This window comes from Ipomoea triloba, chromosome 3 (genome assembly GCF_003576645.1).
Source record: "Ipomoea triloba cultivar NCNSP0323 chromosome 3, ASM357664v1".
NCBI classification, from domain to species: domain Eukaryota; kingdom Viridiplantae; phylum Streptophyta; class Magnoliopsida; order Solanales; family Convolvulaceae; genus Ipomoea; species Ipomoea triloba.
The window spans coordinates 16994966-17009595 of record NC_044918.1 but is presented as its reverse complement, the minus strand read 5'-3'; the positions used below and the strand labels follow the sequence as shown (position 1 = coordinate 17009595).

Genomic DNA, 14630 nt, shown 5'->3' with positions numbered 1-14630 from the left:
TTTAATGAGAACAATCATGCAACCATTTCGTACGTTTCATAATTTATTTATTTTATTTTATTTTTTGGAAATGAACTCTAAATTTTACACTAAAAGTCAATTAGACATCTAAACTTTTAAACAGTGTAATTATATCCCTTCAAATTGAGTCAATGAAGTCCAAGAATCAGTAAATAACCTATAATAGCAGGTCATTTAAACTCGGACAACAAAATCCAGCGACGACTCTGATGAAAAGCGACAAGAACTGGTTGCCTTCCCCCGGAGAAGGCAACCCAACCAGACCCACCTTCTCCTGGGGAAGGTGACTAGAAAGGTTGCTTTATTTTTAATTACTCCTTAGACTGAATTAACTTCTAGACTTATATTTCAAAGAAAAAACTCCTAGACTTATAATTTCTTAGGTCTAATTAACTTGAGACCTAAATTCAATATTTCCATCCAGCAATAATACTTATCCATATCTTTTTTATTTGCCAAAAAAAGGGAATAGAAGGAATGTTTATCTCATATTATTTAAAAAAATTGTCCGAATATTCATTTTATTCCTTTATTAGGATGGGATATTATAGTAAAACACATTTTAGAAAGTTGTTACTTTAACGAGGCATGACTTACCCAGAACCACAATTTTGATTTTTGAGTTCCGCACTACACACGAAGTAAGAATATTCCTCAATAAATCAAAGTCATATATAAAAGCGTTTTCGATTCTCCCTCTTTCTTCTTCTTTCTTCTTTCCCTTCGAGAATCGTTCATCTGCGTATCTACATTACGTATTCGTTTTCTCCTCTCTCTCTCGGTGTACGTGTTCATAGAATCTAGGAAGGGGGATTAATCTCTTTCTGTTGACTTCCGCTTTCTCTCTTTCTCTCTCTCTGTGTTGTCGTGTCTGGGAGATTATTGATATTGAATGGCAAAGCAGGGAAATGAGAGGGAAAGGGTCTTCGAAGGGTTGCCTGTGTTCGCTAAGGAGTTGATTGCCGGGGGTGTCGCCGGTGGTTTTGCCAAGTCCGCCGTTGCCCCTCTTGAGCGTGTCAAGATCTTGTTTCAGGTCTTCTTCTAAGCTCTTCATAACAAAGATGATTTCTTTTTTTATTTTGCAATTTTGGGTTATTTTGTTTTTGTTCTTTTAAATTGGGTTCGAGTTATGAATGATGTTCCGGTGTTGGGTTAATGGAGGATCATTGGCCTTGATCATACATAATTGAATGCTGTAAATTTACTCCGTACTTCACATTGTAAGTATTAGGAGTTTCCCCAATTTTGTAACTGTATCTAGATTCTATATAGTCTGCAAGGAATGAACTTTTTTGCCCCGCGGACTAGCTCAAGTGGTCGATCACATGAATTTAAGTCAGCACTCTAGCAGCAGGGTTAGGGTTCAATTCCCACCAATTTGGAGCTAGGCTCTCCAAGTTAGAGTTTCGATCCTTAGATTGGAGATCGAGGTCTTCAAATTGGCGAAAATACATGGATCCCTTGTGCGCAAAGTGAACGACGGATAATGTATAAAAAAGAAAGTAAATAATGAACTTTCTTTGTCAATGATTTGGATTGAGATGTTCTAATGGTTGTTGACAGTTAGCCTTGAACACTTGATTGGAGAAACTAGAGCTGAAATGAATCAAATGCATTTTATACTGGGATGTAGGTACAAGAAAGTTTGAGGAGAGGAAAATATAGTTCTGTCCATTTTAATGTTCTTGTCTGTTGGATGGAGAATGAATGAGACTGGTGTTTGATGTGGCAGGAGAATAGATTTTGTTGGGGGTAAGAGATCAATCAGAGTGGGTAAAGCAAATCCTTCAATGAACAGATTGCAATAAACTATTCAGTAATTTAATTCATAGTGTTCAGAAACTTTCTTACGGATTAGCATAATCTCCAAATGTTTTCTTTTGATGGTAGTAATGTAGATGGGAATTTATGTTGTGCAGAGCACTGACATGCATTTTCCTTTAAAAGCATAAATATGGGTTTCACTGCACTAGCAATGTAACAATTGGAGAAACAATTTCTTTCCTGAAACTCTGAATTCTGGCTTTAGAAATCCCGTTTGAATGTTGGGATTGTTGGAGTGTCACGCTGTGAACTTAATGAACAGATATGTGGCAATCTCCCAAGACCTGTAAATAGACTAATGTATTTCATTGTGTCTCAGACCAGACAAGCTGAGTTTCGTAGTTTGGGGTTGTTTGGATCCTTTACAAAGATCGCAAAGACAGAAGGGGTGCTTGGTTTTTACAGGTGGGGAGTTTATTCCCTTTTTTCAGTTTATTTATGTGGTTATCTTTTGTACTCTTCGTCTTTCTCACACGTTTACTAATGCGTGTTGTAATGGGCTAACCTGTAGGGGAAATGGAGCGAGTGTTGCTCGTATTGTCCCATATGCAGCATTGCATTACATGGCCTATGAAGAGTACAGGCGGTGGATCATTCACTATAATCCCAATATTAAAAGAGGTCCCGTTCTAGACCTAATAGCTGGATCGGTCGCTGGAGGAACTGCAGTCCTTTTTACCTATCCGCTTGATTTAGTTCGAACAAAATTAGCTTATCAGGTAAGTATAATATAAAGATGTGCTCTATTTCATAATTCAATTTCTACTTTCATAGTTTCATTTCAAGAAAATTTGATGACTGACTGTGTATGATAGTCTAGGTTATTGAATCGCCAAAATTGAATGTCAAAGGGCTTGTTCCCGGTGAACAAATTTACAAGGGGATTCTTCACTGCTTTTCGAAGACATATAAGGAGGCAGGAATACGAGGCCTCTACCGTGGTGTTGGTACACAATGCTTTGAATAGATAAATATTCCCGAGTAGAAATTTTCTTAGGTTTTTGTCTGCTTCTTTACGTTTGAGTTGTATTTTCAGCTCCTTCACTTTATGGAATCTTTCCGTATGCGGGATTGAAGTTTTATTTCTACGAAGAAATGAAAAGCCATGTCCCCGAGGAGCACAAGAAGGATATCACAATAAAACTAGCGTGTGGATCAGTAGCAGGACTACTTGGCCAGACTTTCACTTATCCCCTAGATGTCGTTAGGCGACAAATGCAGGTATGACTGCCAAATCAATGCATCGATATTTCATGATTGGCAAAGATAAGATAACACGAAGTTTGCAGGTCCAACGACTTTCAGCATCTAACAGCAGGGAGATGAAAGGGACAACCGAAACTCTAGTTATGATCGTCCAGAGACAAGGATGGAAACACTTGTTTTCGGGGCTTAGTCTCAACTACCTAAAGGTAAGAATAAAACCCTAAAACCGCATCTTTCCAACAGTTTTTTTTTTCTCAGTTGTCCGATCCACATTGCACGTGTAAACTTCAGGTTGTACCGTCAGTTGCAATCGGTTTTACTGTTTACGATGTGATGAAATCATATCTGAAAGTCCCATCGCGAGATGAGGCCGTTATAGAAGTCGTGACAAACCGTAGGCATACTCAAGCAGCACCGTCCCTCCCCTCCTAACAATTCTCGCTTTTCAGACATGTCTTCGTTGTGATTTATGGGAGAGTTGAAGCTCTCTCAGAACCCGCCTTCCTTTCTGCATTTGTACATGATATTCCTTTGATGCATAGCAATAGATTTGACAAGATTTTTTCAAGAAAGCAAGCTAGACATGGCAGAATAAGAAATAAGCAGTGCTGGTGATTGTTTCTGTACTTGAAGCATATATAGTCATATAGATATACTCTGTGTACATAAATGTCTGTATATATGCACAGATGACTGTCAGGAAATAATGTAGCACTGAGATTCAATCCTCAGCACTGATGCAGTTTATGAAATATCAATTCTAAGACTACGAGAGTTTATATCGGGGATCAGGGTTTACATTTTTTAGTTCCCGTTAGGGGCATAATTTTATTGACTTTTATTAGGTTTGTATTTGTATTTATATGTATGTAGATTTATTTAATGTAAACATAGATAAAACTATAAAACACCAATTTATAAGAAATTAATTTTATAATAAATAATAATTTATTTTAAATTTGGAGGATATAACTTAAAAACCTTATTTTTCATGAATGATATAAAGTGCAAACATTTAGGCAACCAAAAGATAAATCCCAAATTTCAAAGTTAGGTATGAATTTCATGCTTTCTATGTTCCACTAAAGGTGGCAATTGTTTTCATTTATTCATCGTTTAGCCCCAATGGTAGGCAAGGCTTGTCTTTACACGTGACCTAATTCCACCAATAATCATACAAGTGTATGTATATGCCCTACACTTCCTCATAATAATTAAACTTATATCATATATTAGTCATTTGTTTATAAAGTTCATTTGTCCACCTATAATCCTTCATCTCATTTGTTTATAAAGTTCATTTGTCTACTTATAATCCTTCATCTCATTTGTCCACTTATAATCCTTCATCTCATTTGTTTATAAAGTTCATTTGTCCACTTATAATCCTTCATCACTTTAGTACTCAATCATCAAATTAGGAGGGTAAAACATGATTCTTATACTTAAATATTACGAATTCGATCATTGTCAACGTCTTTTTGGTTAAACTTACCGCACGGGAGAAACTAGGTAAAATTGTAAAAGCGAGAAATTTTATAATGTCAATAGTAAAACTATGTTTCAAATTGACATTTTTCAACTGAGTTTTTTCCACTTGTAATGCTACAACTATGTAACTATTTTCACATTTAGCTTCTGATTATTATTTTTTTTTAAAATTTGGTGTTAGGACTTTCATTTGGTCCATCCGACCTAATTTTCAGTCACCAATGCCCAAATTTTAAATAAGTGACTTATCTTGAAGTGCAAAATTAAGTAAATTTTAAATAAGTGACTTATCTTGAAGTGCAAAATTAAGTAATAAAAATACTATTGACTCTGTTACAATGTAGAGTCTGAAGCACAACGCCTTACTGGGGATTGATCCTGTGACCTCTCACTTGGGAGGGCCACAGCTATGCCGCTTGACCATTTCAAATTAGATTTTACTTTTTAAGATTAGTTACTGGGAATAAAAAATTATATCGAAACCAAATGTGACAAGAATTTAACTTGTATGGGATCAAATATGAAACAATTAATAATCAGAGATCAAATGTGAAAATGATCATATAATCACGATACCAAAAAAAGTTAAAAAACACCATTTCAACCCGACATTTGCCTAATTTTTCCAAAGGTTAGTAATCCGAAAAACATTATCCCCTCCCTAGGGATTATGCTATAAAAGTAGGCTGACTTGAGGTCTGATAGGGACATGGTTTTCAATGTCAACTTTGTCTGACCAAATATGATTGCCTTACAGTTTCTTCTTGTGGGCTCAAGAAATATCCTTACTGGAAACCTCAATCTGTTAAAAAATTTGTTTACCTTCCTCTTTCCTCACCCCAATCTGAGAATTTCTTTGGATTTGACATTTTCTTTAGACAATCCAATCCTTTTCCAGGTTTGGCACCTCTCAGTTGTTTGTATGTGTATGAATAAATGCTCCCCATTTCATAAAAATAAAAGAAAAGAGAATCAATCAAGCCTGCAAATTGCTGGCTTTGTTGACATTTTGGCCTTTCCCGTCTACTTAACCCCAATAATACGTCCCTTTGCTCTCTGTCAATCTCTCATTGGTCATGTATTCAAGATTTCCAGATACTATTTTCTTGCTTGGAACAGCGTTCCGTTGTTGACTAAGAAGAAACCCGTTTCTTGACTAAAGTTGTTGCCATTTTGGTGGGAATTAGATTGAAATAAACAGTTCCAACGATCTTTTACCTTTGTGAACTTTTGTCCTGCAAGTCAAAGCTGCTAGGGGATGAGAAACTGAAGTCTGAAGAAGTTTGCTAAAATGGGCACAAGGTGTTCGATGAAATGAAGGTGCTTCTTTGGTTGTTTTAATTTGGTGGGTCAAGATGAATCTGAGGCAAAAGAGTGTGAAAGATAGAAGTTTGGATGTGGCAAAAAGGGTTGTGTTGGTTTGTGTTAAAGCTTCTAGGGAAATCCCAAGAAGTGCTTTAGCATGGACTCTGACTCATGTTGTTCAGCCTGGAGACTGTGTTAAGCTGCTGGTGGTCATCCCAGATCATCATTCAATAAGTACCCTCTCTTGCATTGATACTCTGTAATTTTTTGTTATATATATAATGTTTATATTACATGTTCTTGTCAACATATGCTAAGAATTTGCTATTAAAACCTGGATGTTTTTTTTTACCTTGTGAATGCTGAATAAGCAAGCTGCCATGATATCTGTAACTCTGTAACTAACAGCATATATTGCTATGAAAGACTAGTAAATTATAAAAGTATGAGTCTTATGGTCTTGGCTGCTAATGTGGCATCATATGAACCACTGGTTAATTAATGTCTGTAAACTTAAGTCATATAGTCTTTACTAGAAAACAATTGGAGCTTGTTCTTTGGAAGTTTAGATAGAAATTTTAATGGTTTCAGTTTTTAATTGTGGATGTTTACATCACAGACAATCCCATTCGTTTGCACAAAGAGTCAAAGAGTCAATATCGCCTTCACTGAGGCTCGAACCAACCACCCTCTTCCATATGGGAGTGCAACTGGGTGCTACTAGACCACAAGGTCTTGGCTATAAAAGCTTACTTGAAATATTGTATTTCTAAAGTCATTCAGAGTATAATTGTTCTGTTACAATGTATCTTTACCTCAAGTATATATGGAGCAGTGGCTGTATTCCTAGTTTTCTGCCATTTGTTTAATACAGCAGTATTTGGACTCTTCTATCTTCTAAAGGAGCCAGTGTTAATGCTTGAAGAGCTGGTGATTTTTATTCCAGGTAAACTATGGGGGTTTTCAAGATTCCACAGTGATTGTGCACACACAAATGGGAAATCATTCTCGGGAACAGTTTTTGATCAGAAGGATTACATTACAGATTCATGCGCCCAAATAATGCTTCAGCTCAATGATCTTTATGATCCAAACAAGGTAAGTCCATCTGTCAATTTTCAACTTTCTTGGTATCATTGGAATGTAGAGTATTTCACATCTTCAATTATGTTTGCAGATACAGTTGAAGATCAAAGTCATTTCTGGATCAGAGTGTGGAGTGGTAGCTGCTGAAGCCATGAAAACTCAAACTCACTGGGTGGTATTGGATAAGTAATGCAGAATTCTATTTATTTTAGTTTTTTTTTTTTTTTAAAATAATTGATCCTCATACCATATGATTTGATAGATGCATTTGAAATCACGATGTTATTGTAACGTTCTCTTTGTGGATGATACACAGCTTAGATTTTATGTATCTTGAATCAAATTTCATATCTCTAATCATTTGGCAGGAAAATGAAAAAAGAGGCAAAAATTTGCTTGGAGGAGCTAGAATGTAACGTTGTTATGATGAAAAATTCTCATCCCAAGATTCTCCGTATGAATTTCGTTGGATCGCCAAGCACAGAAAATGAAGTAATCGCTTGGTCTCAAATATCTAGAAATCTTTTAACTGAGATTCGGGTGCCAAATGTAACTCCTGTTAGCAGTCCAGAGCATGTATCATCGACAACAACTGCTGCTCGAACATCCTCAATTTCAAGCTCAGAGCTGGAAGCTTGTCTACTTGCTACCTCTGATTTCCGTTGGGATCTAAAGAAAGGAGGCTTTCCACATCGCGATGTCCGTTATCTCTTTGATGAGTCTGATTCTGACACAGACATTGAAAAGCTGATTTCTCCTTCCACGAGTATATCTTCCAAGCAATCGACAGCAGATACTTTCAGTTCATCTGGTGAATACTCAAAGTTCTTGAAGAAAGGCTCACAAAAGTTATCTAAGGTTAAGATGCGAAATTTTACTGGTCAGGACATTCATGGAAAATTCTTTGAACTTGATCCGAACCTTGAAGTAGGAGGAGAAAGAGAGAGACTTTCTATGGAGTTAAGCAAGAATGTGAGAAAAATGGTATTATTATCCAAGAGTTCACCTCCTGACCCTCCCCCTCTTTGTTCAATATGTCAACATAAGGCGCCTGTCTTTGGAAAACCCCCACGGTGGTTTACATATGCCGAGCTTGAAACTGCTACCCGTGGATTTTCTAAAGCTAATTTTTTGGCTGAGGGTGGATATGGTTCTGTACACCGTGGAGTCTTACCAGATGGCCAAGTCGTAGCTGTCAAGCAGCACAAATCTGCGAGTTCCCAAGGTGATCGGGAGTTTTGCTCAGAAGTGGAGGTCTTGAGCTGTGCTCAGCATCGAAATGTTGTGACGCTAATTGGATTCTGTATAGAGGATGGAAGAAGGTTGCTTGTATATGAATACATTTGCAATGGTTCTTTGGATTCTCACCTATATGGTACTTTCCTCTCCACTAAATGCACTTTGTACTGATAAAAATGACATTTTTCCTGTTGTGAGTTTCTATTAACTCTTCATCTGACAATAGTTAGGGATTTCTGAAGAAGGCTATTTCAATTATGTATTAATGTTACATTTCTCCACAAAACAGGGCACAATCGAGACCCATTAAACTGGTCTGCGAGGCAAAAAATTGCACTTGGAGCTGCTCGAGGGCTGAGATACCTTCACGAGGAGTGCAGAGTAGGATGCATTGTACATCGTGACATGAGGCCTAATAACATTCTTCTCACTCATGATTTTGAGCCATTGGTATGTCTTCCTCTTCCGTTTTTTTAGCCTCGAGATGATTTCTTTCACATAATTTGGCAAAATAGAGACATCACAGATGTTAGTTGCAATCAAGATACATATAATTTATACAAAATCAATCATCAAATTATCAAGTTTAAGCGATTGACTCGCTCTCTAAAATAGGTTGGAGACTTTGGACTAGCAAGGTGGCAGCCAGGTGGAGACTTGGGTGTTGAAACAAGAATAATTGGAACATTTGGGTAAGATGAAGAAATGAAGAATAACAGTTAACACCAATCCTGCAATCCACACCCACAATTAACCGGTGAAACTATAACGAGGACATCTTTCTGTATGTAGGTACTTGGCTCCAGAGTATGCTCGAAGTGGGCAAATCACTGAAAAGGCCGACGTCTACTCTTTTGGCGTGGTGTTAGTGGAACTCATCACCGGGAGAAAAGTGATGGATATATACCGCCCCAAGGGCCAACAGTGCCTCACAGAGTGGGTGTGAAGACGAAATCCTTCTAATGTCTTGGATCTGTTTTTGACAGCAAACATATGTTCACAGACTTCTTCAATCCCTTTTATTAACGCAACCTTGGTTGCTTTTCGTGTTTTGAAATGGCACAGGCGCGCCCTTTGCTGAAAGAGAACGCCATCGCTGACCTCATAGATCCATGCATAAGGAACTGCTACCTAGAACAAGAGGTTCGCCGCATGATGCACTGTGCATCATCGTGCATTCAACCCGACCCTCTTTCCAGGCCTCGGATGTCTCAGGTATGTCATATACACGGAACTCAAAATTCCAGAGCCTATATTATTATCATGGCATGCAATATGGTTCAAACTCAACTACACTTTTCAAACAGACTCTGATACTAAACTGAATGATGTGTTTCATCTTAACTAAAAGTTTAAGCTAATAGTGAGATTGCACATTTATATATAGCTATTTGGACCACCTCGGAAAGTACCTTAAAGGCCTTGTTTGTGCATCATTGAAAATGCGTTAACATAAATACAGCAGTAAGAAGTTAGAAGCAGCAACAATTGGTCTTTGATGCTTCCTTTGTATGTATAGGTACTTAGGATGTTGGAAAGTGACATTTAAGAACTCAGAGTTGATATTGAAAAAGACACAAAGATGGAACCAAAACCAGGATGCTTCACTGTCTTTGCTGCATTAGATAATGTATCTGGCAAGAAGCTTCTCCCATGAGACAAGGGAATCTCTCCAAGGAAAAAAGGATATGGAGTGAGGGCTTTTTTGTACTTTCATGTTTCCCTTTGTTGCAATCTTGCCTATGCTGTAAAACTGTTGAATCATTTATTTTTATTCAAGGTAAAAATGAAAGTTAAATCTTGTATTTTTGTGTAAAGGTGGAGGTTACTTGTTTAACACGTTACTATTACGGGACTCTGATATAATTTAGTGATAAATTATGTCTTAATAATAAATTTGAGTTCGAATCTTATCATTCTTGCTCCCTTTAGACAAATTTATATTCTATTGCTACTTAGCATTAGTTTTTGAACTAAATTTGTTTTTCTTGATTTTATTTTGTCATGAATTGTTTTAACGAGACTAATTAAAGTTGATAACTTTAGTCTTGTTAAAAAAAATATTTGTATTTTATAAAATTTCCTTATGGAGAACACAATTAAGAAAATTCATTTGTTCAATACTTTATAAGGAAAGTTATATTTTCACTCATGCGCATGCAAGCTTTTGAAGATAGTTTGATTTCAATCTTCCGCATCACATGGAGTGATCATGAATATATAATTATTTGATTTTTTTTTAAATCCACTCCTGAAGTACGAGAATTATGTTTCACTCATCCGGTAATACATTCAAAACATATAAACAATATTTTTAAAGAGGTGGGGAGATTGTCGCCCGCCCCTGTCAAATCACAAGAGGAGGCTACCTCCATCCTGACTATGACGGAGGAGGTAACCCTCTTTCTTTATCCATTTTTTTTTAATAATCAAGGGAAGAGGGAAAGTTGCCTTCCATCAGTCGACGACCTAGACGTCCTCAATAAAATTTTAAAAATAAAAATAAAAAAGTAAAAATTTTTACCGATTCTACTTTGAAGCAGCATACTTTCACATTGTGGCTGTCAAGTATCGATCTTATGTCATATCTACAATCTACCATTCAAGAACTAATTGAGACACTGTGTATGTTAGAAAAGATACACACCTAAACTAATCATAAATTGTGTCGACTAAGACTTTTGATTAGGTTATAAAAGACTCGTATTATCTCATTCATATTTCAGATTTATTTAATTTATTTTTTCCCTAAATAGTTTCTTGCTGGTCCTATAATATGTACACTTAAATTAGAATTAGACCCTCAAATTTTGCGAGTAAAATGTGTTCACTTTTCTGCGCCCGCAGCCACCGGCACCTCTCTTTCGCTCTCAGTCTCAAAGCACTCTCTCTGCCTCTCCACCGACTTTCATCTACAGTGACGCGTAAAGCTCCCCCCCTGCAAATACCCCTTCTCAGTTCCCTCTCTACTTATGAATTTCTGAAACTTCAAGAATTGAAATTCTAATCATTTGTTTGAATTCAGATGTTTCGGAGGAAGATAAAGCTAATGATACTGCCGAGAAAAAACCCATTTTCGTTCACCCATCTGCACTTGTCCACCCCAGTGCCGTTCTTGGAGAGGTACACGATTCTTCTTCTCCTTTTTGAGGTGGGGCGGGAGATTAGATATTTAGATGTACATTTTGTGCTGTTTTTTGGAGTATATCATCAAAGAAGGAGTTGCCCCCTGTAGAAATAATTGAAAAGTTTTCATTTTTATTGATATAATGCTTTGCATCTCCATATTTTAAAGCAAATGTGCAATCTTGACCACCAGAGATAGTCTATAGTATCAACTTGAGGCATGGGTGTAGTAATGACACATATGAATCAGAAATGGGAACTTAAAAGAAGTGAGTTAGTTACTCCATAGCTTTTATGATATTCTTGTAGATTGTGTGTTGTATTGAGAGTGAAATTAATCAATTATGGTATTAATTTTGCAAGAAATTGACATAGAATTGATCAGGGTGTTTTTTTGGTCATTTGGGATTTAATGTCATATAACAATCACATTGTCATTTTTGCTGACTTAATTTGCTTCTTGAGGCCAATCTTAATGTTACATGTTGTTTCCACGCGAATCATAGCCTGTTGGCACAAATGGTAAAACAAGTGTTTTGCATGTGTAGGGAGTGGCGATCGGTCCATTCTGTACCATTGGTGCTTCTGTGACATTGGGGAATGCTTGTCAGCTATACTCTGGGAGCCACATCTTTGGAAAGACTATTCTTGGGGAGAATTGTACTTTGATGACGTATATTTGAAGCTTCTATCTCTATCTCCTTTAGTAGATCGTATTTCGTTTTGGTTCTTCCTTTCAATGTTTAACATGTCTATATCTAGCAGTGGTGCTGTGGTTGGAGATGATCTTCCTGGTTACACCATCATTGGGAGCAATAATGTAATAGGGCATCATGCCGTTGTTGGTGTTAAATGCCAGGATTTGAAATATAAGGTTAGAATGAGTTATACTTTGGTCCTCGGGGAACAAAAATGTGACAAAATTAATGTGATGCACTTTGAATATCAATTTTTTTTAATCACAACTTTAGAAGTATATTTGTCTTTTTATTGTTTTAGCCAGGGAGTGAATGCTTCCTCGAGGTTGGTGATAACAACGAGATCAGGGAGCATACATCCATCCATCGATCTTCAAAGCCTTGTGATAAAACGGTATGCAGCATGGTTGTTAATATTTGAAAACCGAAAAAATGCTTATGTTCGTGATATACTTATGTTCTATTGAGAACTAACTAAGCAGGTCATTGGTGATAACAATCTTATTATGGGCTCTTGTCATATAGCTCACGACTGCAAAGTGGGTAACAACAACATTTTGGCAAATAATACACTTTTGGCCGGGCATGTTGTAGTCGAGGTAATTCATTAATTCGTTGCAATAAGGTGGAGCTTTGTTTAAGAATATAACAATTTAAACGAAGGAGCTTTGTCTTAATAGGGATTGAATGTTTTTTACGTAGGACTATACCCACACTGCAGGAGCCACGGTGGTTCATCAATTTTGTCATATTGGTTCGTTTTCCTTCATTGGTGGTGGCTCGGTGGTAAGATTATTTTCTAATGTTTTCCATAGTTCTGGTAAACTTGTAATGTCGTATAATGACCCTTGAACACAATACGTGTAACTTTGAATATTGGGGAACTTTTCATTTTACAAGGCTGATTTTCTGCACATTCTAGGTTTCGCAAGATGTTCCAAAGTACACGATGGTGTCTGGCGAAAGAGCTGAGCTTCGTGGATTAAATCTGGAAGGTCTTCGTCGCCGTGGATTCTCTGTGATGGAGGTTTGTTTAAATTGAAAAAATTATATGTATATGGTTGAAATTTTTCTGCCTTCAATTATATTTTTCCTGCATGGATTCAGATTAGGAGTCTCAGATCTGCTTATAGAAAGATATTCATGACAGCTGGTGCTGATTCTGGGAGTTTTGAAGATCGACTAGCTGAAGTGGTATTAAATTACTCAGATATTTGAAACTTAAAGTGTGTGCACGCACATATATGTATAATGTGTATAGATGTATGGATGCATGTATTTACGTCAAAAGACGGCCTTAAATTTTCAGGAGCAGCATGAGGAGCTGATCCTTGTGCCAGCTGTTTCCTCTATGGTGAAATCTATACGAGATTCTTTTGTGGAGAGTCGTCGTGGCATTTGCAAGTTCAGAGCTTGGAATGAAACTTAGCATCTTTGCACTGTAAGTCTATATATGCCTTTTTGCCACACAAAAATCTATAGTTCATTTCTTTTATTTGTACGAATAACAACACAACCTGAAGCTACATATATAAAACGCATCAATGGAGGAGGATCTCAGCCTTGGGGCTAAAAGCAAGCACTCAGACACTGTGTCCATGAGACACATCCCGCGATTTACCTCCTCTCACAATTCCCAGGTTAGGGGGTGAGGGGCCCTCAGGTTTAGCCGTTTAGGGTTTAAACCTAAACCTATATATAAAACGCATCTTCATTGTCGGGAATTTCCAATCCTACCCTATTTGAATGTTCAGAATTGCATTGAACTCCTTACTGCTTAGATTAGGAAGTTCAATTCATTTGCCTCTTCTTGCAGATTGCATTGCTCGTATTTGCCTCAGGTGTAAATTTTGGCTTGATGGGAGCATCGAGGTTTCAAACGAGACCATCTTTACTGCTTCTATACAAGGAAAGAAGGAAAGATAACACACATGCGCCCACTGTGCTCCACACAAAACCCGATGGCCAATTGCCCATCTGGTGTAGATTGCAATGTTTGTCTCGATCAATTCATCTCAGCGCAAGTTCAGAAAATTGACAGATCAAAGTCTCAAAGGACTGCGTGTATCATATAAGTCTTCTTGCACATACTTTTCAACATTGATCTTTATTGTGATCTATGCGAAGGCGTTTTTATTTCATGGTTTTTAGTTTTCATAACATTCGGCATTGTTTCATAAACGCAAGGTTCATTCTTGGCTTGTAGATGTCAGACAAGGTATTTTCATAGGATTTGTGTTTCTGTGATTTAAACCTTGGAACTTTCTTGTGTTTCTCTTATGTTTGATCTTGTGGAGATTTAGAAGTTACTGATTAGAAAGGAGCTATTCGAGCTTTTGGTCCATTGACTATTATTCATTTTTTACATTTGAATGTTTGATACTGTTGAGCATATAAACATAAATGTGTAGTCCAACTATTAGCTTAGGCTTTTAGTTGAAATAGAGCACATGCTTCAATTAATTTTACCTATTAATTTTGTCACATTTGGTGCATAACCATGTTTTTGTTGCCACATTCGGTCCCTGAAAAATGTAAATTTTCTATCATCCGAGGTGTGTTACATGGACAAATTTTAGTAATAGTATTGTGTATTTAGAATTGATGAATCATTTTTTTCCATTTTAGCTACTT

General features: G+C 36.8%; 3 protein-coding genes across 4 annotated transcripts; all 3 read left to right on the top strand.

Moving 5' to 3' along the window:
* Positions 1 to 722: 722 nt before the first annotated feature.
* LOC116014411 (mitochondrial carrier protein CoAc2) lies at positions 723 to 3834 on the top strand. Its single transcript, XM_031254463.1, has 7 exons — positions 723 to 1054; positions 2165 to 2250; positions 2357 to 2564; positions 2666 to 2792; positions 2882 to 3066; positions 3135 to 3257; positions 3343 to 3834. Exons 1-7 carry the CDS (start codon positions 914 to 916, stop codon positions 3481 to 3483), a joined length of 1011 nt encoding a protein of 336 aa, XP_031110323.1. The 5' UTR covers positions 723 to 913; the 3' UTR covers positions 3484 to 3834.
* Positions 3835 to 5307: 1473 nt separating this feature from the next.
* LOC116013712 (inactive protein kinase SELMODRAFT_444075-like) lies at positions 5308 to 10088 on the top strand. Of its 2 annotated transcripts, XM_031253608.1 has the most exons (9): positions 5312 to 6081; positions 6794 to 6945; positions 7025 to 7119; positions 7302 to 8308; positions 8462 to 8622; positions 8788 to 8864; positions 8965 to 9112; positions 9238 to 9387; positions 9692 to 10088. In XM_031253608.1, exons 1-9 carry the CDS (start codon positions 5898 to 5900, stop codon positions 9719 to 9721), a joined length of 2004 nt encoding a protein of 667 aa, XP_031109468.1. In that variant the 5' UTR covers positions 5312 to 5897; the 3' UTR covers positions 9722 to 10088. The 2 variants fall into 2 exon arrangements, with proteins under 2 accessions (XP_031109469.1, XP_031109468.1); XM_031253609.1 differs by lacking the exon at positions 9692 to 10088 and having other exon boundaries at positions 5308 to 6081; positions 8965 to 9108; positions 9238 to 9383.
* Positions 10089 to 10983: 895 nt separating this feature from the next.
* LOC116012364 (probable acyl-[acyl-carrier-protein]--UDP-N-acetylglucosamine O-acyltransferase, mitochondrial) lies at positions 10984 to 14340 on the top strand. The gene is made up of 11 exons (XM_031251885.1): positions 10984 to 11096; positions 11198 to 11295; positions 11847 to 11971; positions 12064 to 12172; positions 12298 to 12390; positions 12479 to 12595; positions 12699 to 12782; positions 12919 to 13023; positions 13104 to 13190; positions 13306 to 13437; positions 13813 to 14340. The coding sequence occupies exons 1-10, from the start codon at positions 10994 to 10996 to the stop codon at positions 13423 to 13425; spliced, it is 1041 nt and encodes a 346-aa protein (XP_031107745.1). The 5' UTR covers positions 10984 to 10993; the 3' UTR covers positions 13426 to 13437; positions 13813 to 14340.
* The last annotated feature ends 290 nt before the right edge of the window (positions 14341 to 14630 follow it).

Bases quoted from the DNA above. Each gene is read 5' to 3' on its own strand.
- LOC116014411 (XM_031254463.1), top strand. From the start codon at position 914: ATGGCAAAGCAGGGAAATGAGAGGGAAAGGGTCTTCGAAGGGTTGCCT. The intron at 1,055-2,164 runs GTCTTCTTCTAA...ATTGTGTCTCAG, and splicing joins GTGTCAAGATCTTGTTTCAG to ACCAGACAAGCTGAGTTTCG. The intron at 2,251-2,356 runs GTGGGGAGTTTA...GCTAACCTGTAG, and splicing joins GGGGTGCTTGGTTTTTACAG to GGGAAATGGAGCGAGTGTTG.
- LOC116013712 (XM_031253608.1), top strand. From the start codon at position 5,898: ATGAATCTGAGGCAAAAGAGTGTGAAAGATAGAAGTTTGGATGTGGCA. The intron at 6,946-7,024 runs GTAAGTCCATCT...TTATGTTTGCAG, and splicing joins ATCTTTATGATCCAAACAAG to ATACAGTTGAAGATCAAAGT. The intron at 8,865-8,964 runs GTAAGATGAAGA...TTCTGTATGTAG, and splicing joins AGAATAATTGGAACATTTGG to GTACTTGGCTCCAGAGTATG.
- LOC116012364 (XM_031251885.1), top strand. From the start codon at position 10,994: ATGTGTTCACTTTTCTGCGCCCGCAGCCACCGGCACCTCTCTTTCGCT. The intron at 12,391-12,478 runs GTATGCAGCATG...CTAACTAAGCAG, and splicing joins CAAAGCCTTGTGATAAAACG to GTCATTGGTGATAACAATCT. The intron at 13,024-13,103 runs GTTTGTTTAAAT...GCATGGATTCAG, and splicing joins GTGGATTCTCTGTGATGGAG to ATTAGGAGTCTCAGATCTGC.